Source organism: Ictidomys tridecemlineatus, chromosome 10 (genome assembly GCF_052094955.1).
Source record: "Ictidomys tridecemlineatus isolate mIctTri1 chromosome 10, mIctTri1.hap1, whole genome shotgun sequence".
In the NCBI taxonomy this organism is placed as follows: domain Eukaryota; kingdom Metazoa; phylum Chordata; class Mammalia; order Rodentia; family Sciuridae; genus Ictidomys; species Ictidomys tridecemlineatus.
In genome coordinates, this window is record NC_135486.1 from 111,048,177 (window position 1) to 111,074,317 (window position 26,141).

General features: G+C 36.5%; 1 protein-coding gene across 1 annotated transcript; it reads left to right on the plus strand.

The window, feature by feature from the left end:
• Positions 1–26,141, plus strand: LOC101975676 (cytochrome P450 3A9). Its single transcript, XM_005342121.4, has 13 exons — positions 1–179; positions 2,061–2,154; positions 3,165–3,217; positions 4,749–4,848; positions 6,950–7,063; positions 7,324–7,412; positions 8,076–8,224; positions 15,436–15,563; positions 17,148–17,214; positions 20,735–20,895; positions 22,257–22,483; positions 24,833–24,995; positions 25,580–26,141. The coding sequence occupies exons 1-13, from the start codon at positions 109–111 to the stop codon at positions 25,673–25,675; spliced, it is 1,512 nt and encodes a 503-aa protein (XP_005342178.2). The 5' UTR covers positions 1–108; the 3' UTR covers positions 25,676–26,141.

The following is a 26,141-nucleotide window of genomic DNA, read 5'->3' on the forward strand; positions in this document are numbered from 1 at the left end:
GACTCACAGCTGTTCACAGAACGCAAGCTTGGCACCTTCGCCAGTGAAAAGATAGCTCACATAGCTGGAAGTCAAACTCAGGGGAGAAAATTTTAGAAGGAAAAAGTGATGGACATGATCCCAAACTTTTCCATGGAAACCTGGGTTCTACTGGGAATCAGCCTGGTGCTCCTCTATCTGTGAGTAACTGTCCCAGTTCCTCTCCTCTTCAAACCTCCCATTTCTGTGAATAGGAGGTTTAGTAACATAATTTGATTTGGGGGATGAACTTCTGATTGAGTCTCAGTTTGGACCTAGATTAATCAGCCAGAGTTCTGTAGAGGCAGATTACAAACAACTGGACACCTTCTGAAAAGTGATGCACTCTTTGCAAACTTTCAGAATTCTGGGGGTAAAGAGGAGTTAACACAACTTTCTGTGTCATTGTTTATCTTTTGTGTTCTATGTGCAGTACAAGAGATGTGTAGGAGGCTCATCTCCTGTGGAACAGGTGGTTCCTGCTCCTCCTCCCCATCTCCCAGCACCATTTGTAAAATGCACCAAGTGCACCCCAGGTGCTACCACAGGCACAGACTCAGTTCTTCCCTCTGTTCTCTTCCCTTTCCCTGGAACAGCCCTCCCTCCAAAAACTCAAATGCTCCACCCTGCAATATGCAGTTACTTCTGAATGATAAAACTATTGAGCAAAGACCTGGGAGAAATTTGTAACTTTTATTCCTTAAGTTAGCATCAGTGTAGAGATTTGTTTCTCCCTTGATTTGAAATCTAATGGCAGCCTCAAGAGACAAAAATTAATAAGCCCATTTTGTATTTTAAATATTTTCCCATGATATTTCAGTACAGGAGCATGAATAAAATAATCTAGTAGAAGAATTCATTTAAATAGTGGGATTCCTGGTCTGGGGTTGTAGCTCAGTGGCAGAGAGCTCATCTGGCATGTGTGAGGCACTGAGTTCAATCCTCAGCACCACATAAAAATAAATAAATAAAATAAAGGTATTGTATCTGCCTACAACTAAAATATATTTTAAAAATAGTGGGATTCCTGGTTTCACAGAGCAGGTGAAGAGAGCAGTTATTTCTGACTGAGGGTAGAAGACATTGCCCCAAGGGGATCTTTGACTTCTATCTTAAATCCACTTTTATAAGAGTAGGCACTCACAATGATGTAAAAATAGAAAAAAATAAACCTGGTTGCAACAATTGAAGTAAAGGGTAGTACTCAGGCTTTTGTTACATCAATTTTCCCTCCAGTGGCATTTTAAAATTAATGGAAATGTTTTAATTTCATTCTGTTCAATTTCTTTGAGGTAAGTTCCTCATGTTCCTTTTGAAGGTCAAAATAGGACTCTTGGATTCTGTATTTGTGAAAACCAATCTGTTTAAAAATGACCTCATCTTTTTTGAACAATTGAAGAAATATTAATTTAATATATATATCCATGACGTAGATTGAACATGTCTTTAAATACACCTGCCCAGCTAGTTATTCTTACTCAACAGTTTCCTGTATGCCAGTGTTCTTAATCTCTTATAGATGATGAGTAAGGGACAAGGTGGACCAGGGATGCAATAAAAGGCATCCAGATAGGAATTATGAAAAAGTGGGAGATTATTCCTCTCTGCTCAAGGAAGAAGAACAGGAGTGTGGACAGCCCCCACCGGAGGCCCCTAGAGGGGCCAACATGATGGTATCAAGTCAGCTTCCTAAACTGACACCAGTGAATGAGCTGACCTGGAAGAAATCTAGGCTGAATTGCTCAGGAATTTTCAAGTTCATGTTTGGAGGACTTATATCAGATATTTACTGTAGCATAGGGAGCCTCATGATGGAATTAGCTGCTTTGAGCTAGTTAATATGACTTTTGTGGTCCCTCAGGGAATGTGAGAGAGGAGATGATGAGCAGATGTAATTAGGGCCATTGGAGTTTTTGTTGTTATTTATGGCCTACATGTTATCTGCCTGGCTTCACTGTTCCCATTCTTGAATCAGTGACTCATGAGCCTCTATATACACACAGTCACAATCCCTTGACCTGGATTTCTCTTCCACTTTGTAGATATGGGACCTATTCACATGGATATTTTAAGAAGCTGGGAATTCCAGGGCCAACACCTGTGCCCTTTTTTGGAACTCTTCTTAATTATCGCCGGGTGAGTGTCATTTGAGCTCCCTGTTTTGCCTCTTATAATTGCACACATCTGCTTAGTTACATCAGTAGAAATTCAGCTCCATGAGAAAAGTTTTAAGATTTCTAAGCTTCATAAACTGTGTGAAGGCCCCATCCAAAGCACAGTCTGGTTTACCCTGGGGCTCTGTTTACAACTCCTCATAGTGTCAGGTTCACTTCTGTTGATGAGCTCAGGACTCTGGCACAAACACACTGTAATCTGTGCACTTTCTGTTCAGACTGAGAGCATTCTCACAGAGTTTTCTTTTTTCTCAGTGTAGATTCTAGGAAGATACACTCATACCTCTGGGATGCTTTATTTGCACAGTTAAAATATTACAAATGAGGAAGATTAATTGCTTAGTTTCTATAATGAAAACTCAGAGCCAGTGTTTACCTATCTGTGTTCTATGTGCAGAGAAGTAGCATCTCCCCTTTTCCTAGGTTGACACAGGAAAGCAAGTCCACTTTTTATTTGCTCACTATCTCACTTACTTACTCAACATAAATCTCCTAGGCTAGAAGAGGTTTTTGGTATCTTTAACTTCCTAATGCTACCAGAATTTTAGAGACAACATGAGATAAATTAAAAAGATACTGGATGAGGAGACAAAAGATGGCCCTGGGAAACACTCATTTTCTCTCACTTTGGGTTTCCTCATGTGCCCATGGAGGTAATAATTCAGAAGGTCCCTGTATTTCTGAGACAACATAAGTAGAAGAAGAAATACTACAGAAGAGAAGCATGTTGTATTCATAGACAAGGGCAATTAGTTGAGTATGTATAATACATAGAGAAAATTTAAGTGACTTTACATATTTCATTTCAAATATTGCATATTTTCTCTTTTCTCCTCAGAAGACTCTGAGTAAGAGCTTCTCTCTAACCACCTGTTAGGAACATCAAACCTGATTTCATGGGATTTGGGTCATTTGATGTGATGTCAGTATATTTACAACAATAATGGAATTTCATTTTGTTCTTCTTCCTAGGGTTTTTTTAATTTTGATGTAGAATGTTATAAAAAGTATGGAAAAACATGGGGGTGAGTATTCTGGAAATTTCTCTTTGGTAGACTTGTTATGATGTGGCACCCCAATGTGTGAGGACAATCTCAGCCCAGAGCTTTTGGGATACAACCCTCTGTGCTGCAAAGTCCTTGGAGGCTTGTACTGCCAAGGGTCCTGCATCTCATCTGGAGTTGGGTTCCATAGTCTGATTTAGGTTGACAGTGTTGCATGTTTTCACTTTTCTCCTGCTTTTGATGACCCAGAGTCTCCTAGCCGTACTTTATGTCCAATGTCTGGTTATTCCAATCTTCCCAATTTTTGTTTGTTTTTGACTTTTTTAATTGAATAATATGTATTATTTGAGAACTTTTTTTTTTATCATGGGCTTATAAGTCTATGACATCATCTTTTTCCTCATTGATGTTTAAAAGCAAAATTCCCTTATTTAATTTTCAGATTTAATGTATGCTTTTGAACACGTGGCTGGGAGGTACTGAGAAGCAGATGGGAAGTCCTTCTGCTCAGTTTTCTTCATTTCCTTTACTTTTTTTCTTCTTTTTTATTGTCATCATTATTGTTGCTCATATGCCATTTTTACATTTTCAGCGTTGGCTTTTCAATGAAGTAGTCCCAAGCATTTCTTTTTCTCCTGCATCCATTTGACGTTAAGACCAGACATAGAATATAGTTCCACCAGTGAGTTCCCTGGTGGATTGATGGGGTTTATATTCGAGGGTGGCCTCAGCTAACTATAGCAACTATTCCCTTTCAGAGCTGGTGGGGGTTTGGTGACAGCCATAGAAGAGGGGTAATCATTTTTCTCTGCACTAAAAATAGTGGTAGAAGACATTGACTCTTCTTCTCCATATTCTCTCATCAATCCACAGAAAGCCATAGGGCTGACCACAGTGTTCTGCTCAGTTGACATGGCTTATAGATACCATGTGATCCAGTGACACAACATTCCCTGCTGGATCTCCAAGGGCTCCACTCCAGCTACCACTTGCAAAACTTAGTAATTGTGACCAGTTAGCCAACTATCTGCCTTCAATTTTTTTCACTAACATAATAGCCTTTTGAATAGTCCAATATTTTACAATGTGAAAAGTTATGGAGACTATGGGCTAAGGCTGTAGCTCAGTGGCAGAGCACTTGCCTATCACATGTGAGGCACTGGTTTTGATCCTTAGCACCATATAAAAATTAATAAATAAAGGCATTCTGTCCACCTACAATTACAATAAATAATAAATAAATTTAGTTATGGAAAGTAGTGTAGGCAATACTATTATATTCACCATCTAGATTTAACAAGTGTTCCAATGGTATTTCTAATTATGATCTCTTAGGAGTGTATTTTGTCTCTACATTTCTCTTCCTACCTACTTTACCCTTTATGCTATGAAGACTCCAGTGGCTTTTGTGGTCAGAATCCCCAACCAGAACTTCATGTTGCTATGTATTGTAGGACTAGGCAGGTGGAATAGGTAACATCAGGATCAAAGTCTGGATTTCTGCTGCAGAATCTGGCGTGTTAGATTTAATCAGCCCTATTTTCTAACACAGCATTTATGATGGTCGACGGCCTGTTTTGGTTATTACGGAGCCCAGCATTATCAAAACAGTGCTCATCAAAGAATGTTATTCTGCCTTCACTAACCGACGGGTAAGCATTTACTTTTCAACATTTTAACATTTTTTAATTATTTTTATGTTTTTAATTTATTCTTTCCAGTTATGCACAACCCTAGAATGTATTTTGACATGTTATACATACATGACCTACAACTTCACAAGCCTGTGTTTGGACATAATGTTGAGTTTCTCTGGTTGTGTAATGAACATAGGAAAGTTATGTCTGATCCATTCTACAGTCTTTCCTATTACCATCCCCTCACCCTTCCCTTTGTTCCCCTTTGTCTAACCCAAAGTAACATTTACTTATTTATTTATTTATTAACTCAATTTTTATCCTGAGATCTTTATAAATTCAGAGGGCATTCCTTGCCCAAAACATTACCAGGTAGTTGCATGTACAATTTATTATGTTTTACCCAAAAATAATTTCTTACATGACTATACATTTATTAAGTTCCTATTTCTATAGTAACAGGAAATTAATACAATCTAGGCTTTTTATTTTCATTTTTTCCTGTTTTTTGTGCCTATATGTATGAGTGTGCAGCTCTGTGCAAATGTATCACATTCCTACATTTGTGTAGATTTGATTGTGTTTTTAATGTGTTTTTCACCTGTTTTTCATTAACCTTAGAAATGTGCCTGGTTTCTTGTGTGTTTACCACATTGGTCAATGTTTGCACCTACAAATAGGTAAAATCCTATGTGTATGCCTTTTATTTATTTGTTTTTCTTTTCCTCTGACATCAGCTGGGAGTTCCAGTGTGAGGTTGAATAACAGCCAGGAGAGTGAACATTTCTTTTGAAGGATATAGACTTTAATCTTCCAAAGTTTACCCCAATTTTAGATGAGGCTGATGTGTGTGTGTGTATTCCCATACAATCTCTATCTTCACTTTTTAAAAACTTTGGGTGCTGGGTCTAGCTCAGTTGGTAGAGTGCTTGCCTTGCAGGCACAAAGTCTGGGGTTCAATTCCCAGCATCACAAAAAAATTTTAAAAAACTTTGATTTTTGTATGATAATATGTTCAATAAATACATATATTTCACACTGCCCAAATCCAGCCTCTATTTACTTTCCAACATGTTCAAATCACTAATCTGCACTCAGATGAACGTTTTTACTTGTCTTTCTGTATATGACTGAACATACATTGTAGAATTATTCCTGATGCTTGAGAGAAAGCAATCAGTTTGCCACAAGTAAGTATACTGTTAGCAGAAAATGAATTTTTGTACTCTTTGTCACGTTGAAGAAGCTTCCCTCTGTTCCTAATCTCCTAAATTTTTTACAGTGAATGAATTGCTTAACACCTCACCATTGCTTTATTTACTCAAGTTTATCAACTTGAACTAGTAAATAACACCTTTGCCGAGGCTGGCTTTGAACTTGCGATCATCCTGTCTCAGACTCCCAAGCTGCTGGGATTACAGGCATGCATCACTGTGCCTGACTGGAAGCATACATTTTAATACAAAAATGTATTTTAGATGATGGAACTAAATTTCAAGGGTTTTGCTTTTGTGGGCTAGCACCCAGGTGAAAAATAGAATTATCTTCCTTTCCCTCTCTGCCCTTGTAGAAAATATTGGAAGAACTTCCATTAATAACTTGTGTTTTTCCTGTATTACACTTATATTCCAAATCCTTTAAGTTTCAAATATTATTATTTTTAAAATTATCATATCTAAGCACCCCTTTATCAAGATGCTTATGCTGTAAATGCATGTAAAGACAGAATTGATCTTAGGTAACATACAGTTGACCAAGAACACCTGATATCTGTCACCAACCCATTTCTGCTCTGCAGAGCCCTGGAGGTTGTACTAGGTCTTCTTCCTGTCTATTCCCCTGGAAAAAGCTTCCAACCAAGGGGAATTTTACATCTAAACAAAGGTGAAATATAAAGTCTAAAAATGGTGTGAGGTGCCTGGGTGTCTCTCTTCCAAACTCACAGGAGGCTAGGCACTTGGAATAAATACTGTTGAGTATCTGACATAGTGCTAGCTTCCTAGTAGGCAGTCACTAAACAATTTTTTAAGTAAATCATGCTTGTTTAACAAACTTTTGCAGCTGTTGAGACCTCCAAATTTATGAAGGACAAAATCTCTTTTCCTCTGTGCTCTAGGATTTTGGTCCAGTGGGATTTATGAAAAAAGCCATCTCTTTGTCTGAGGATGAAGAGTGGAAGAGAATAAGAACACTGTTGTCTCCAACCTTCACCAGTGGAAAACTCAAGGAGGTAATAAAATAGGAGGGCTTTTCACTGAAAACTTAAAGAATAAATCTGGGTGTGGGTAGAAAGTGATATAGATTATAGTACTTTTCCAAGGGATAATCCTCTGAATTTGAACTTCCTAAAAATGTTCTTTTGTCTTTATGTTTTAGAAGAGATATAAGATTCATTATAAATGTCTCATATTTCTTCATCCTGGGAAAATCATAGCCTTGGGGACTGAGTCTCCTCACTGAACTATGGGTGATCTTGTGTTTTGTGCATAGATGTTCCCCATCATTAACCAGTATGGAGATGTGTTGGTGAAAAACATGAGACTGGAATCAGAGAAGGGCAAATTTATCAACTTGAAAGAGTAAGTAGTAGGGCAGCTCTGGCATTCCAAGCTCCAGCAGGAGCCCCTCCAACTGCCTGCCACAGAACTGAATTCCAAATGTTGAGCTTGTACAATGAGCAGACAAAGCAAGAGTTTGGAGTCACAACTCCAACTGTTCATCTAAGAAGGAGGTGCTCCCAGGAGGAGTCAGGGAAGCTGGGGAGAAAGGATCTCTCCTGTATCCACCAAGGTTTGATATACTAGAAGACAAAGTACTGTCAAGGTCAAGGTGACCTTTTTTGAGCCCTCTAGGAAGACTCAGTTATTCTACCCTTGTCCTGCTGAAGCTCAGTTTGTATACAACTGTCATCATCCACATTCTATTTGTGCTACTGTAGTGTGTCTGATTATGGATCTGATTCCTGTGTGGGTGAACTTCTTGAGTTCAGAGGTGAGTCTAACTCACCTCACTGTCCCTACCAGTCCTAGCACAAGTGAAGTACCTCATTTGCAACTCATAAAGGCCTCATAGTCAGTGTGAAGGGATCATGGACTCATAGTCCAGCAGAAAACTGTGACAGTGTGTTGCTCATTGCTTGTCTTGCCTGGGTATGTGAACTTCCTCCTACTTCTTGCTGCATGTGTAGTAGAAGGATTGGGAAGATGCACTGATTTTAACTTTCCATGTCTTTCTCTATTCAGCATTTTTGGGGCCTACAGCATGGATGTGATCACTGCGACATCATTTGGAGTGAACATCGATTCCCTCAACAACCCACAAGATCCCTTTGTGGAGAAAGTCAAGAAGCTCTTAAAATTTGATTTCTTTGACCCTTTGCTCCTCTCAATAAGTATGTGGACTACCATGCTATTTGTTCCTTCTCTCCATTTAAATAAGATCATTATTGATACATAATTAATATACCTTTTAATTACCCAACTTAATTTATACAATTAAATGGTTTTCAGTACAAAGATATACTCAGCCATCACTAGTGACCATTTGTCAACTCAGAAGCAGGCTATCATTTCATTATCAACTCTCTATTCCCCAAGCCTAAGCAACCATGGATATATTTTCTGACTCTTTAGATTTGCTGATACTGTGAATTTTCTATTAATGAATCCCATAGTATGTGGCTTTGCATGTCTGACTTCTTTCATTTATCATTGTGTTTTCAAATTCTTCCATCCTGAAGCATGTGTGAGTACTTCATTTCTTTTTTTAAAGAAATTATTTATTTATTTGTTCTAATGAATTATACATGTCAGCAGAATGCATTTCACTACATAAAACACAAATGGAGCACATGTTCCTAGGGTAATGATGTCCATCTCATTCAACCATCTTTCCTACACTCATCCCCCCTCCGTTTCCCTTGTCCTATCCAAACTTCCTTCATTCCTCAGATGACCCTCCCACCCATTATAGATCAGCATCCACTTATGAGAGAAAATATTTGGCTTTTGTTGTTTTGGGATTGGCTTACTTCACTTAGCATGATATTCTCCAACTTCATCCATTTATCTGTAAATGCCATGATTTTATTCTCTTTTAATGCTGAATAAGATCCCATTTTGTATATGAACCACATTTTCTTTATCCATTCATCTGTTGATGGGAATCTAGGTTGTTCTGCAGTTTAGTTATTGTGAATTGAGCTGCTATAAACATTGATGTGGCTGCATCACTGTAGTATGCTGATTTTAAGTCCTTTGGGTATAAACAGAGAAGTGGGATAGCTGGGTCAAATGGTGGTTCCATTCCAAGTTCTCTGAGGAATCTCCATACTTCTTTCCAAAGTGGTTGCACCAATTTACAAGCACATCAGCAATGTAAGTTCCTTAACCTGCAAATTCTCACCAACATATATTTTTGCTTGTATTCTTCATAACTGCCATTCTGACTGGAGTGAAATGAAATTTTAGAGTAGTTTTGATTTGCATTTCTCTAATTACTAGAGATGTTGAACATTTTTTCATATATTTTTGTTGCTCAATTGTATATCTTCTTCTGAGAAATGTCTGTTCAATTCATTAGCCCATTTATTGATAGGGTTATTTGTTGTGCTTTTTTTTGTGTTAAGTTTTTGAATTCTTTATATATCCTGGATATTAGTGCTCTATATGATGTGCATGTTGTAAAAATGTGCTTCCATTCTTTAGGCTCTCTCTTCACCTTATTGATTGTTACTTTTGTTGATAAGAAACTTTTCAGTTTGAATCCATCCCATTTATTGTTTCTTGATTTTATTTCTTGTACTTTAGGAGTTAAGGAAGTCAGAGTCTAATGTGACATAATGAAAGTTTGGGTCTACTTTTTCTTCTATTAGGTGCAGGGTCTCTGGCCTAATTCCTAGGTTCTTGATTCATTGTGACTTAAGTTTTGTGTATGGTGAGAGGTAGGGACTTAATTTCATTTTGCTACATATGGATTTTGAGTTGTCCCAGAATCATTGTTGAAGAGGTTTTTTTTTTTCCCAATAAATGTTTTTGGCACCTTTGTCTAGTATTAGATAACTGATTTTGTGTAGGTTTGTCTCTGTATCTTCTGTTCTTTACTATTGGTCTACATGTCTGTTTTGGGGCCAATATGGATTTCCAGTTTTGCCAGCACCATTTGTTGAATAGGCTCTTTTCCCCATTGAGTGTTTTTGGCACCTTTGTCTAGTATGATATTCATGTGGGTTTGTCTCTGTGTCCTCTATTCTGTACCATTGGTAAACAACAAGTCTATTTTGGTGCAGATACCATGCTGTTTTTGTTACTATAGCTCTGTGGTATAGTTTAAGATCTGTTATAGTGATGTGATAGCTATTCTGGGTCTCTTATTTTTCCAAATAAATCTTTTTTTCACATAAATTTTGTATTTTTATTTTTCAGTTTACCTCTGGGTATATATTTTTTAATTATTCTTTTTTTATTGTTGGTCGTTCAAAACATTACATAGTTCTTAATATATCATATTTCACAGTTTGATTCAAGTGGGTTATGAACTCCCAACTTTACCCCATATACAGATTGCTGTATCACATCAGTTACCCTTCCATTAATTGACATATTGCCTTTCTAGTGTCTGATGTATTCTGCTGTCAGTCCTATTCTCTACTATCCCCCCTCCCCTCCCCTCCCCTTTTCTCTCTCTACCCCTTCTACTGTAAATCATTTCTTCCATTTGTATTATCTTGTCTTACCCCTCCTTTCCTCTTATATATCATTTTGTATAACCCTGAGGATCGCCTTCCATTTCCATGCGATTTCCCTTCTCACTCCCTTTCCCTCCCACCTTTCATCCCTGTTTAATGTAAATCTTCTTCTCAAGCTCTTCGTCCCTACCCTGTCCTTGTTTACTCCCCTTATATCAAAGGGGTCATTTGGTATTTGTTTTTTAACAATTGACTAGCTTCACTTAGCATAATCTGCTCTAATGCCATCCATTTCCCTCTCCAAATAAATCTTATGATTGCCTTTTCTATTTCTTGAAGAACATAATTGGGATTTTAATAAGGATTGCATGAAATGTGTATAACACTTTTTAGTATGGATTTGCCAGAATTTAATTGAGACATTTTGCATCTATTTTCATTAAAGATATTGGTCTGAAATTTTGTTTTGTTGATGTGTGTTTGGCTGGTTTAGGGATCAGGATGATACTGTCTTCATAGAATGAGTTTGGAAGTGTTCCCTCTTTGCTATTTCATGGAAAAATTTGTGGAGTATTGGTATTAGGTCTTCTTTGAAGGTCTTATGAAAATCTGTCTGGTCAGGGCTCTTCTTTGTATGTAGGCTTTAGATCGTGTCTTCTATTTCCTTGCTTGAAATTGATCTGTTTAATTTGTGTATATTAGTTTGATTCAGTTTGGGTAGATCACGACTCTAGAAATTTGTCATTGTATTTGATATTTTCTATTTAATTGGAGTATAAATTTTCAAAATAGTTTCTAATTATCTTCTGTATTTCAGATGTGTCCGTCATGATATTTCCTTCATTATCACAAATTTTATTAATTTAAGTTTTCTCTCTTTATTTGTGTGGCTAAGGATTTATGAATTTTGGTTTTTTTTTCAAAGAACCAGATTTTTGATTTGACAATTTTTTTCAATTGTTTTTTTGTTTCAGTCATTGATTTCAGCTCTGATTTTAATTATTTCCTGTCTTCTACTATTTTTGGTGTTGATTGTTCTTTTTTTTGGGGGGGGGCTTTGAGATGTAATGTTAGGTCCTTTATTTATTGACTTTTTCTTCTTTTAAGGAATGAACTCCATGCAATGAACTTTCCTCTTAGTAGTGCCTTCATAGTGTCCCAGATATTTCAATATGTTGTATCAGTGTTCTCTTTTACCTCTAAGAATTTTTTAATTTCCTCTCTGATGTTTTCTGCTATCCCTTGCTCATTCAGTAGCATATTATTTAGTCTCCAGGTGTTGGAGTAGCTTCTATTTTTTATTTATCATTAATTTCTAATTTCATTCCATTTTAATCTGATGGCATGCAGGGTATTTGCTAAGAGTTGTATTTGCTAAGAGTTGCTTTGTGGCATAATATATGGTCTATTTTAGAGGAGGATCCATGTGCTGCTGAGAAGAAAGTGTATTCACTGATTGATGGATGAAATATTCTCTATATGTCTGTTAAATCTAAGTTCTTGATTGTATTACTGAGTTCTATAGTTTCTTTTTTTGGAAGATCTATCCAGTGGTGAATAAGGTGTGTTAAAGTCACTCAGTATTATTGTATTGTGGTCCATTTTACTCTTGAAATTGAGAAGAGTTTGATGAATGTAGAAGGCCTTTCCATTTGGCCTTTTCATGTTATCCCATAATTCATTGTTTGGGGCATAAGTATTTATGATTGTTATTTCTTGTTGATGAATATTTTTTAAGCAGTATGAAATGTCCTTCTTTATTCCTTTTGATTAACTTTGGCTTGATGTCTACTTTATTTGATATGAGGATGGAAACCTGTGCTTGTTTACACAGTCCATGTGAGTGGTATATTTATTCCCAACCTTTCACCTTCAGTTTGTGGATGTCTTTTCCTATGAGAAAAGTCTCTTGAAGGCAGCATATTGTTGGTTTTGTAAAAAATCCAATCTGCCAGTCTATGTATTTTGATTGATGAGTTTAGACCATTAACATTCAGGGAAATATGGTTCATATTTCCAGTCATTTTGCTTTATTTTTGGTTTTTAATTTGACTTGGTTTCTCCTTTGATTGGCTTCTCCTTTAGTGTAGTTCCTCCCTTTGCTGATTTTCATTGTTGTTTTTCATTTTTTATTCATGGAATATTTTGCTAAGGATGTTCTCTAGTCCAGGCTTTCTAGTTGTAAATTATTTTAATTTTTGTTTATCATGGAAGGTTTTCATTTTATCATGAAATCTAAAGCTTAATTTTGCTGGATATAGGATTCTTTATTGGCATCCATTTTCTTTCAGAGGTTGGTATATATTGTTCCTGGACCCTCTAGCTTTGAAGGTCTGGGTTTAGAAATCTGCATAAATACTAATTGATTTCCTCCTATATGTAATCTGATTCCTTTCTCTTTTGGCTTTTAAATTTCTTTCCTTATTCTGTATGTTAGGCATTTTCATTGTTATGTGCCTTGGTGTAGATCTGTTGTGATTTTGTACACTTGGTGTCCTATAAGCCTTTTGTATTTGATTTTCCAATTCATTATTCACGTTTGGAAAAGATACTGATATTATTTCATTAGATAAATTGTTCATTCCTTTGTTTTGAAACTCTATGCCTTCCTCTATGTCAATAATTCTCACATTTTGCATTTTCATGTTTTTCCATAATTCATGAATGTTCTGCTCATGGTTTCTTATCATCTTTACTATGTGGTCAACTTTACTTTCAAGATTATATATTTTGTCTTTATTGTCTGAGGCCCTATCTTTCAAGTGATCTAGTCTGTTTGTGATGATTTCTATTGAGTTTTAAATTTGGTTTATCATTTTCTTCATTTCAAGGATTTATTTTCCTTTTTTTCTTTTTTGTAGAATCTCTATCTCCTTATTGAAGTAATCTTTTGCTTCCTGTGTTTGCCTATGTAGCTCTTTATTGAAATGACCTTTTTTTACCTGTGTTTGCTTTCTTATATCATCCTTTAATTCACAGAACATTTTAATTACATACATCCCCAACTCCTTTTTGGACATCTCTTCTGCTGTGCTGGCCACTGATTCTAGTAATGTATCTTGGTTTGTTTGGGGCACTTTTTTCCCTTTTTTTTTTCATATTGTTTGTGTGTCTTTCCCTTTAGCAGTGTAGATCCAATGTATTAGAGTTTTTATCGATAGATTTATAGTGTCCCTGAAGGATTCCATTACCTCTCCTTTAAGGAAGAGATCAATATTAACATATCCCAATGCAAACAATATGCAGGCTTAATTAAACCAAATAGCTTCTATTGAGATGTTTACAGTTTTGTCACAATAGACAGAAATGGTGAGTTTAATTATTATTACCCATGTAGAGGTAGGTTGCAAAAGGGTCTACAGTTTATAATGGTGGACAAAGAGAGAACGTGGAGGAGGGGTTAGGATGAGATTTTAAGTAGGTAGGAGATGAGTATATAGAGTTATTGGATCTTAGGAAACATAAAAGTGGAATCAAAAGATGTTGGCTAGTAGCAGGAGAAAAGAGAGAAAGAGACTGTGGGGAGACAGATAAGTCGGAAATAGAGAGAGAGGTGGAGGTAGAGAAGAGAACAACAAATTATTTCATTTGCTAATATTCTGTTGAGATTTTGCATCCATAATTATAAGATATATCAGTTTGTAGTTCTCCTGTGTTATCTTTGTGTTAAGTCTTAGGATTAGGCTAATATGGGCATTTTAGGATCTTTTACAAGTGTTAACTATACTCTATATTTAAAAAATACTAGATATTTCTATGAATGTTTGTAAAGAGGTAAAGAATTGGTATTAGTTTTTAAATGTTTGGTAGAAATGTCCATGAAACATCTGGACCTGAGCTTCACTTTGTAGAAAAGTTCTTAGTTTCTAATTTAGTCTCATCATCTGATGTATGTAAATATATATTTTGTATTACTTTTTGTGTCAGTTTCTGTTTTTGTGTATTTTTAGGAATTTGTCCATTTCATTTATGTAATTTGTTAATTGTTGTGATAATCTGATTGTTACAAGGTCTTTATATTTCTTTCTACGTATTTCCCTAGTTTTTATTTTGAATGCTAGTAACTGTAGCCTTTCTATTTCTGGTCAGTGTAGCTATTATTTTGCCAATTTTGTTGTGTTTTTTTTCCAAAGAATTGCATTTGTTTTCACTAATTACTTCTATTGATTTTATTTTTTATTTGATTAGTTTCCACTTTGATCCTTAATATTTTTTTCCTTTTTTCCCTTTAATTTTAATTTGCTCTCCTTTTTTTCATGATTTATTGTGTAAAATTTGATCATTCATTTGTGCTCTTTATTTTATGTAATAGATAAGAATTTTCCTCTGCACAATGATGGCTTTTTCTCCATTTTACAAGTTTGATATATTATGCCTCCTTTTTTTCTTTTCAATACTTTATTTGTTTAACTATATTTCTTCGTTCATCCAGTGTTTATTTAGGTGGATATTGATCAATTTGCCAATACTTTGAGTTTCCCAATTTTCTTTCTAATAATGCCTTCTGGATTACTCCCATGGTGCTTGAGGAACACATGCTCTGTTGGTCCCATCCTGACTGCTCTTTCTTGAAGAGCATGATTAACTGCAGCATCACACTGAAGCCTAGTTTTATCCAAAAACACTCTATTCCAGTAAATGAAGGGGAAATGGGTCAGGGTTTTCATCTTTCTCCTTTGGTCATGCCACAGAGGCAGAAGGGGCCACTGATCTCACTAATGTGATGGTGGTCCTATATATGCCATCCTCTTGCTCAGCCAGTGGCCTGGAGCCCAATCAGCAGTCTCAGAAGGAACAGTTCCTCTTTAGGTACCCTTATGACTTCCACTTTTCTGATTGGTAGAAAAGATGTAATTGCTCCAGGTAAATTTTACATTTTTCACTGAAGTGTCCTTTGTTTTTTCTTTCTCCTGCAGCAATATTTCCATTCCTTACTCCAATTTTTGAGGCAATGAATATCTCTATGTTTCCAAAGGATGTCACAAATTTTTTAAAGAAAGCTATAAGCAGAATGAAAGAAAGTCGCCTTCAAGAGAAACAACAGGTAAAATCTCGTGGTGGTTACAGAGAAGGTTCATTTTTGATAACTTATTTGCCTATGGGTGAATGACTTTCATACTTCTTTGTATATTTTTAAAAGGTAGATAAAGAACTCTTGGTCGAGAATAGTATAGGGTTTCCATTTGGAGAGAATAAAGAATTTAGCATCTGGTAATAGAGATACAAGACTGAATCAGAGAGGGAACTGAATTAGAGTAAGATGTATTCCATGCATTTTATAATTATGTCAAAAAGGACTCTACTCTCATATAACTAAAAAGAACTAATAAAAAAGACTTAAATAAATAAAATTCTATATTCCAAATACTGAAAAAATAGTGAACCAAAGAGAAAGCATTTACAGTTAAATGATGGGCTTGGAATTTAGTTTGTCAAGGCATAAATATTGCTGATAGAAAAAGTCCCAAATACTCTAAAAAGGAGTCCTTGTACATTGTTGGGTAGAATGTAAATTAGGACAGCCTTTATGGAAAACTGTGTGGAGGGCCCTCAGAAATCAAATACAGACCCACTGTATGATCCAGCAATCTCACTACTGGGTATCTAGCCACAGGAAGTGAAATCAGAATGTCAAAGAGAGATATGTACTCCCATGTACTCCATGCTGCACTATTTTAAAATTGTTCCTATTAATTGAGCCAAATAAATTTTGAAAACATCCATCATCAGGAAATGATAAATGCAATTAAAGATGTATTTAAACTGACATAAACATCAAACAGAATATACATATATCAAAGTAATCAGGTTACCGTTAATATGTACAGCTTAATGTTTTATATATCAGTTGAAATGATTTTTTTAATAGAAGAAAAACATTTTATATCCCTTTTCTTCAATAAGTAAAATTTCAACATAAAAATTATTTTTTGGTGCTTTAATTTCATCAGATTTTATATTGGCAAAGAATCATTGCATTTCCAAACCTCTCACTTTACAAAACTCTCCACAGAAGGCATCCTCAGGGTAGCTGGTACTGTCTGGCCCCCCATGGAGCAGGCATGGGTTCTTTAGGTGAAGGTTTTGTCTCATGTATGAAGCCCAGCACAGGATGTGTGCAGGCCAGGGAGCCAAGATGGGCCCTCCAGATTTCAGGACAAAGTTCATAGCTTCAAGATTTTGGGATCTTTCAAGAAGCTTGCCTAAAATCTGATGATGAGCTCTAAAAATGGCAGGAGATTAATCTGTGGCATCTTTGGTGAAGAATTAAGGCAGTAAAACAAAATATTGCAGTTCAAGACTCTTCCCTGAGCAAACAAATGTAACAGGAGACAAAGCCAACCACTCTCTGGCCAGGAGGCTATGTTCAGAATCCACAGAAGCTCACAAGCAGGGGGAGCAAAGACAAGTAGCTGTTGGACTCCACAGCCTGTTTTCACTCAGGGAAAGGTCCTACTCACCAAAGTTTATAGATGGATGCTTTTCTTCACCGATGACTTAGGAAATTCCAGCTGGACTTCTGAATTTAAAGAAGTCATAGTCTCAGAAGGGAAGATAAGTTCTGCACTCTTAATTTTTTTCTGACTTCATAATTAACCTTCTATCTTTGAAATCTCTCTGTTTCTAGCATCGGGTGGATTTTCTTCAGCTTATGATAAATTCTCAGAATTCCAAAGATGTGGAGTCTCATAAAGGTAAACAAGGTTGCTATCTCGTCTACTGATGGGGAAACTCAGAGGGAAGTGTGTTCTGGAAATGTGCAGGAGATTTTCCAGGAAGAAGAGCATTTCTACCAAGTTGCAGAAAGGCCATGCTTGAATATTATATACAGTAGCCTGAGGAACTTCCTAGAGAAACACATCTAAAACCATGTTCAAATGTTGAAGCTGATAGAAACAAATATTTCTTTTACCAGCATGGTATTTTTGTTCAACTTATTTTCTTACTATTTTTAGTTTGATGCTCAATTTCTCCAATATTTTCCCCTGGAATCCCTTTCATTTAAGCTCCTGAGTCCTCTATTATTCTTGTCACCTTTTTAATGATTGTTTTAAAAGTAGCTTCTGTTTATTCTGGCCATAGCAATATTGAACTGAAAACATAGAGGTTCTCTATGTAGTCATGCTTCACTCTTAATATCCACCACCAGAGAATTATATTTATCACAGTTCAGGAACCTGTATTGACACACTTCTATCATTCAAAGTCCACAGATTTCCTTAGGGTTTGCTCTTGGTCTTGTACATTCTATGACATGTATCCACATTATAGTAGCATACAGTGTATTCTGTGACCTTTTTATTTATTTTCCAAGTATTTTTTTTTGCTTTCTGATTTAAGATATTCCAGGTTTCTGCTCTGTTTCTCCTGACAGCTTTGTTTTTGTTTTTGCAGTTAATGAAATTTAGAAATCAAAATTTGTGATCATCTTGTGGATTTTTGCTCTTAGATACTCTCAGCAGACAAGATTTTTAACATGAAATACTTCTTCATGGAGCAGAGGACAGAAATATTTCTGTATCTACTCCCATCCAATGATATAAACTATTTTTCTCTCTCCTTCAATTTTTTCCCTAATTTACAGCTTATTTCTGTAATAAATAAATACTCCCATTGCAGTTCTAATTCATGGTACCCAGTGCCTTGACAATCATCTGAAAAAATTACTGAATATTGAGCAATTAATTCTATAGATGAGGACTGGGCTTACTACAGCCTGCCAGTGTACACATTTTTTTTTAAAAATTTATTTTTTAGTTGTAGGTTACACACAATACCTTTATTTTTATGCAGTGTTAAGGACCAAACCCAGTGCCTCACATGTGCTAGGTGAGTTCTCTACCACTAGCCACAACCCTAGCCCCAGTGTACATATTTTTATGTTCACATGTACATGTTATCTATCTATCTATCTATCTATCTATCTATCTATCTATCTATCTATCTATCCATTCATATATCCATCTATCCTGTATGTATTACCCAGTTTTATTCAGCTTTCTATGATGAAGGAAACAGTCTATAATTTAACTCATCAATAAAATAACCACCAAACACATGTTCCTACTGAGCATTTGATACGTAGTTAGTGCCACTGAGGAAGTGAAGTGTATTGACTTTTAATTAATTAAAATTTAAACACCCACACATGGCTAGTAGCTACGAATGCAAACATCTGAGCTCCAAATCTTGACTTATTTTTTTTGGTGCAGGGGACAGGGTTACCAGGAATTGAACTCAGGGGCACTCAACCACTGAGCCATATCCTCAGCCTTACTTTGTATTTTGTTTAGAAACAGGGGTCTCATTGTGTTGCTGAGGTTGGCTTTGAACTCGTGATCCACTCCTCAGCCTCCCACAGGGATTACTGGTGTGTGCCACTGCACCTGGACCAAACATTGACTTTATAGTCCTATTTAATGGGGTTCATACTCACTGGGATAAAAGATTTGATAATTAAATCTTCCCATAACATTTTCATAGAAAATCATCATCCATCCATCCATCCATCCACCCATCCACCCATCCATCCATCCATCTATCCTATATGTATCTACCCAGTTCTATTAAGCTTTCTGTGATGATGGAAACAGTCTATTTAACATGTAGCTAGTGCCACCGAGGAACTGAAGTGTATTAATTTTTAATTAATTAAAATTTAAACATTCACATATGACTGGTAGCTACGAATGCAAACATCCAAGCTTCAAACCTTGACTTTTTTTTTGGCATTGGGGAGTGGGGTATCAGGGATTGAACTCAGGGGCACTCAACCACTGAGCCACATTTCCAGCCCTACTTCATATTTTATTTAGAGATAGAGTCTTGTTGAGTTGTATAGCACCTCGCTGTTGCTGAGGTTACCTTTGGACTGTGATCCTTTTGCCTCAGCCTCCCACTGGGATTACAGATGTGTGCCACTGCACCTGGCCCAAACTTTGACTTTTTAGTCCTATTTCATGGGGTTCAAACTCACTGGGATAAAAGATTTCATAATTAGATGTTCCCAAGACATCATCATAGAAAAGCATCATAGGAAAAAACATCAGTAAATCTGAACTCTGTAGACCTTTCAAACACTTGTTTTGTGTATTATTATTTTATCCCAAATTGCATGTTTGGCATAGGGACCATGTTTATTTCAGGGCCCCAGCTAAAAGTCTTGATGCATTCCAAGATACATGAGTTAATTTCATGATTGTGCTTAGCTTCTGTCAAGAGAAAAATCATGATGGAGGTCAGCTTCTATGAGAAGAGCTGTTTGGTGTGCATGAAGTAGAGCAGAGAGAGGGCATGTTCTAGGGAAGGTGACATTCACTCATGTTTGAATAGTGTTGTGTTTTACTAAAATATACTCTACTTTTTCCCCACATGTCAAGTTTGCTGTCTCTCTATTGATAGTTTTCTTTTGCTACTTTAATGACATTCATTATATCAGTGTCAGTCACTACTCTTCTAACATTGTGTTACTGTGTAGTTTCTGTGTATTCTGAGATCATCCATTTGAAGACAGGTGCCCCAGGTCTTCTATTACCTGATGCCTCTCACTGGCATGAGCCCTACTTCTCAAGGGAAGATATGCACAAGAATCATCACATTTCATGGAACTTCACATTTTGACTTGGTAGTTCTAGGGTGGGTTTGAGATTCTGTGTTTCTAAAAATTTCCCAAATGCTGTTGATGCTGCTTGTCCATGGCCAAGGCTTTGAGTAGCAACAGTTCCTTTGCTGCCCAATATTTCCTTACATTTCCTCCAACATGTTTAGATGAAAGATTCTTCAGTTGACTACACACTGAAACCTTAGTATTATAAAAAATCAAATCAGTGTTTCAAGCTATATGTTACCTAAAATAATTTAAAATTTTCCTGGATGAGAATATCATCCCCTTTTTTACTTACACAAAATCTAAGGGACATATTGATCATACTGTGTATCTTAGATAGAAATGGTGTCTTTTGAAATTACCTATCTTTGGTGGTGCTGAGAATGGCACAGCTAGAAGCCCAGTCCAAGTGTGGTATAGACCTCAGGAAAACTGGATTAAAAATGTTTTCCATTGTCTCCTCTATCATATAAGCTCTGAGAATGACCCTGAACTGCTTTTCCATGGTCCTGCCTGGTGATTGTGGGTTTTAATGTAATTTCTATTAATCCAAAGGCTGATGTTGTGATTTGCTGGATTTACCTAAACTGTGTTTCCTCTTCCATTAGCCCTGTCTGACCTGGAGCTTGTGGCCCAATCAATTATCTTCATTTTTGCTGGCTATGAGACCACTAGCAGTGCTCTTTCCTTCATTTTGTATGAACTGGCCACTAATCCTGATGCCCAGACCAAACTGCAGCAGGAGATTGATGCAGCTTTGCCCAATAAGGTGAGAAGATGGTACCTGCAGAGGGAGGAGAGAGTCTCAGCAAGACTGCCTCCTCGTCCCTTCCTAGGAGGCTTTGTCCAAAATATAGTCACTGATTCTTTTCACCAGCTCTATTTGGAAAAGATCTGAAGAGACAAATGAAGGAGAAAACAGTGTTTTGGAGAAAATGCTATTTCCAAAACTACAAGGAATTTTTAAGAGTGAAATTTCAGTTGTATCCATTAACCCATTACCAGTTACCATGATGATACCTAGGAAGTGTAAGCATGTGTCACTAAAGTGTCCAGATCATTGGCTCTGCTGAGCTGTGGCATGAGCTCCTGCCTGGCTGTCTACTGAGTGAGCCTGGGCTTGGTGGGCAGGCTGACTCTGCTCTGATCCACACATCTTCACACTCTATTAAGTATTAGAGAGAAGCTGCCAAGGGATGAGTCAGGTTTTCTGGCTCTTGAACCAAACTCTTTACTTCTACTGGTCTCCTCTCCAATGTCACACCAGGCATTAGCCACATGTTGTGCTTGCTGTCCTCACACCTCTGCCTAAACAGGGAGTCTATCAAATATCAAGACACCTGGTCTCTGGGGCTGGCATGGCTGGTTTGGAGTGAAGTTGACACAAAGCTTCTTCTTCAGAGCTCACAATGAAGCCTTGAAGAACAACCAGAAGATGGGTAGAGCAACAGAGGGTCGGACTGAGAGTGGCTTCCTGTTCTCCTTAGAACTTTTTCTGGAACTGAAATTGTGTGACATGGTGCCATCCAATCTTAGCCTTTTTTGGTGGTATTAGGATAGAAGTTACCATTTTCCTCAACATTATTTACATGATATAGTGTTATCTCTAAGATATATATATATATATATATATATATATATATATATATATATATATATATATATATATATATTCAAAGCAGGATTATTCAAGAAAAAAACGGATGTATAATGGGTTATTTCCTCTTTTCTATGTTCTATTTCCTTGAAATAGACATGTGATTTTTGTAGTGAAAGGTTACAGTGACTTTCACATATTTTACCTGAGTGTATTTTTTATATTCTATTAGTTACTTTTCCTCACATGAGAAAAAGTAGTACATGATGATGCTGAGGATATTACACACTGAATTTGGGATTGTCCCAAAGGACAATGTATGTACATAACTACTCTGCACTTCTCAGTGGGCCATGGACATGGTTGTCAAATGGACATGATTGTTATTGCAATGCTTAGTCAATTGTACGTACTACTCTCCTTCACCATTCTGTTATTCTTGAGACCTCCCAACGCTTTAATAAAACTACGTAGATTGTGTTTAAAGTTAGTTCTAAACATGAATTTCAAAAAATCTCTTTTTTTCTCTTCAGGCACCTGCTACCTATGATACCGTGTTACAGATGGAGTACCTGGACATGGTGGTGAATGAAACTCTCAGGTTGTTCCCAATTGCTGGCAGAATTGAGAGGGTCTGTAAGAAAGATGTTGAAATCAATGGAGTGCCCATTAGGAAGGGAACAGTGGTGATGATACCAAGCTATGTTCTTCATCGAGACCCACAGCACTGGCCAGAGCCTGAGGAGTTCCACCCTGAAAGGTACAGGGCCTCTGGGAAAGGGAACCACCCTAGGCTAGGGTTGTCCAAGAATGTCCTTGTATTTCTTATCATAGATGAAATACAGGTAGCTATGTAATCATTTTTATATCTGTCTTTGTATTTTAAGCAGTTTTCCTGTTATAAATATAATATTTTCTTGCAAAATGATATGAATTTGTGACAAGGAACAAAATGAATGCTATGTCCATTCACTATACTGAATTATTTTTTAAAAAATTTTAATTGATTTTTTAAAAAATAAATGACAATAGAATGCATTACAATTCTTATTACACATATATAACACAATTTCTCATAACTCTGTATATGAAGTATGTTGACACCAATTTGTGTTTTCATACATGTACTTTGGATAATGATGTTCATCACATTCCACCATCCATGCTAACCCCCTGCCCCCTTCCTTTCCCTTCCACCCCTCTGCTCTATCTAGAGTTCATCTGTTTCTCCCATGCTCCCTGTCCCTACCCCACTATGAGTCAGAGAAAACATTTGGCATTTGTTTTTTTTGGAATTGGCTAACTTCATCTTTTCCAATGCCATCCATTTACCTGCAATGGCCATGATTTTATTCTCTTTTAATGCTGAGTAAAATTCCATTGTGTATATATGCCACATTTTTAAATCCATTCATCTACTGAAGGGCATTTAGATTGGCTCCACAGTTTATTGTGAATTGTGCTGCTATAAACATTGATGTGGCTGTGTCCCTGTAGCATGCTGTTTTTAAATCTTTTGGGTATAAACCGAGGAGAGGGATAGCTGGGTCAAATGATGGTTCCATTCCCAGATTTCCAAGGAATCTCCATACTGCTTTCCATATTGGCTGCACCAATTTACAGTCCCACAAGCAATGTATGAATGTACTTTTTTCCCTACATCCTTGCCAACACTTATTGTTGTCTTCATAATAGCTGCCATTCTGACTGGAGTGAGATGATATCTTAGAGTAGTTTTGCTTTGCATTTCTCTTATTGCTAGAGATGATGAGCATTTCTCATATATTTGTTGATTGATTGTATATCCTCTTCTGAGAAGTGTCTGTTAAGGTTCTTGCCCCATTTATTGATTAGGTTATTTGTTTTTTTTTTTTTTGGTGCTTTCCTTTTGAGTTCTTTATATACCCTAGAGATTGATGTTCTATCTAATGTGTGAGGGGTAAAAATGTGCTCCCAAGCTGTAGGCTCTTTATTCATCTCACAAATTGTTTCTTTTGCTGAGAAGAAACATTTTAGTTTGTTAAATTCTTTAAATAATCATGAATTAATAATATGACCATATTCTCATAAACATATTTCTATACATATATAGATATTTTTACAAAACTAGATTGTATCATATTTTATTTGATTTTTGTTACCACTTGATAATATATGCATTCAACCTCTGCATGTATGATTTTTGGGGTGGTACCAGTAATTGAACTCATGGGCAGTCGACCACTGAGCCACATTCATAGCCCTACTTTGTATTTTATTAGAGACAGGTTTTGAGTTGTTTAGTGCCTTGCTAAATTGCTGAAGCTGGCTTTGAACTTGGGATCCTACTGTCTCTGCCTCCCAAGTCACTGGGATTACAGGTGTGTGCCACTGTGCTCAACCTGTATGTATGGTTTTTGCATCTATAATTTCAACTTATTAAATAAACTTTTTTCTTGTCAGTTTCCCCTAAACAGTCTAATACAATAAGTATTTACATAGTATTTAATATTAATAGTTATTATAAGCAATCCAGAGATGATTTAAAATATATTTCAGGATGTGCATAGGTTATACAAGTATTTCCCCATTATTTTTATAAGAGACTTGATCACCCAGGATTTTGTTTATTTCGATGCTAAAACTATTTCTCCTCAGATATGGCACCATGACTCTGTGTGTATGCATGTGTGTGTGTGTGTGTGTGTGTGTGTGTGTGTGTGTCTGTGTTTTCAATTTTATAGCATGTGCCATAACCTACATAACCACTATCTCATTTCATTTTATGTATTCACTCTTATACTCCTTATATTTTATGTGTGTTTTGTTTCCTTTACTGTATCAATTTACCATGATTTCCTTTGAAACAGCATTTATCTCATCTCAAAAAGACTGAAAGATCCTATAGACTAAGGGGGAAAAAGATGGAAAAACTCCTATAGGCTAAGGGGGAGAAAGGTGGAAAAACTCCATAGCTTACCAATTCTCATAGCAAAACCACAGCTGGATTTCAATGACCAGCCCAGAAATCATCTTTTACACCATTGCTTGGGGTGTCTAAGGTAGCAACTGAAACAAGTAACTGTTGTGGTTTTAATGTTTGTTGACTTGTCATCTATTGTGGAACCAGGTTCAGTAAGAAAAACAAGGACAGCATTGATCCGTACATATACATGCCCTTTGGAAATGGCCCTCGAAACTGCATTGGCATGAGGTTTGCTCTCATGAATATGAAACTTGCTCTTGTCAAAGTAATGCAGAACTTCTCCTTCCAACTTTGTAAGGAAACCCAGGTCAGTAGATTTTCATATAAATAATGTTTTATTTCAAGATGTTTTTCCAAACAGAGGGGCCTAGTCACAGAAAAATATATGCTTATTCATCATTAAGTTCTTAGATTTATAGTCCAGTGAGTCACTTTTGCACCATCTTTGAGATTTTTAGAGTTCATCACTATGGGGGCTCTAAGTCTATGGCTTTATGAAGACCAAAGTGTGATGATGGTGAACTTGAGCACAGTATAAATTCAGCTCCAAGTCTCTTGGAGAGACCCTGTGCACTGTCGTGAGGTGTGGTGACCACAGGGTTCTGATGTTTGAGTAAAGTTCTCCTCACCAGATCTTATAGAACCTCCCTGTCTCAGGCCTTGTACAGGATAAATGTTTATGAAATAAATTTTCAGATAAATGAATAATTTTACTATCCAATCATGACACACCTTAGAGAATGAGTAGGACGAATTCAAAGTACATGATACTAAAAGTAGTTTTATGTTTGTGGAGCATCACTGGGCATAATGTATCTTCTCTACTTTTTGCTGCTTTGGTTCCTGGTGTTTCATTCATTGCTTCTCCAAATGCTTGTCTATATGTTACAGATTCCCCTGAAATTATCTGATCAAGGACTTCTTCAACCTGAAAAGCCCATTATTCTGAAGGCTGTGTGCAGAGATGGGACAATAAGTGGAGCCTGAACTTCCCTAAGGATTTGTGCATTGTTGTCCTCAGAGCCTGGGACCCACAACATCAGAGAACAAAAATGTATTTTGTGAAGAAAACTCAAAATTAAGATTTACTTATATTCCTCAATTGATGAATGATATGAGATGCTGGACCTTTGCTGAGCTTTCTCAGGGTCTGTGCAGAGTATTATGATTTTGTGATGGAAAGGAGGTGCCCATCTCAGTGCCAGATGTGAATACTCACCCTTTCTGGGTCTAATGGGCTCTCTCCTCTCACTGCCAGTTAGTCCTGGCAGCTCCTCCTGAGCTCTGATGAGAGAATAAATAATTATCACCAAATTTGTCAACAATTTTTAATGAAAATGAGGGTGGTTGTGGTGGCTTTTGTAGTGACATTGATATATGATGTCTTACTTAAAATATGCTGTGATAAGTTTTATAATGAGAAAATCAATAAACATATCCTTATAGAAGTTTA

Coding starts and splice junctions, on each gene's coding strand:
- LOC101975676 (XM_005342121.4), top strand. CDS start 109: ATGGACATGATCCCAAACTTTTCCATGGAAACCTGGGTTCTACTGGGA. Junction 3,218..4,748: donor AAGTATGGAAAAACATGGGG/GTGAGTATTCTG, acceptor TTTCTAACACAG/CATTTATGATGGTCGACGGC. Junction 24,996..25,579: donor AACTTTGTAAGGAAACCCAG/GTCAGTAGATTT, acceptor TATATGTTACAG/ATTCCCCTGAAATTATCTGA.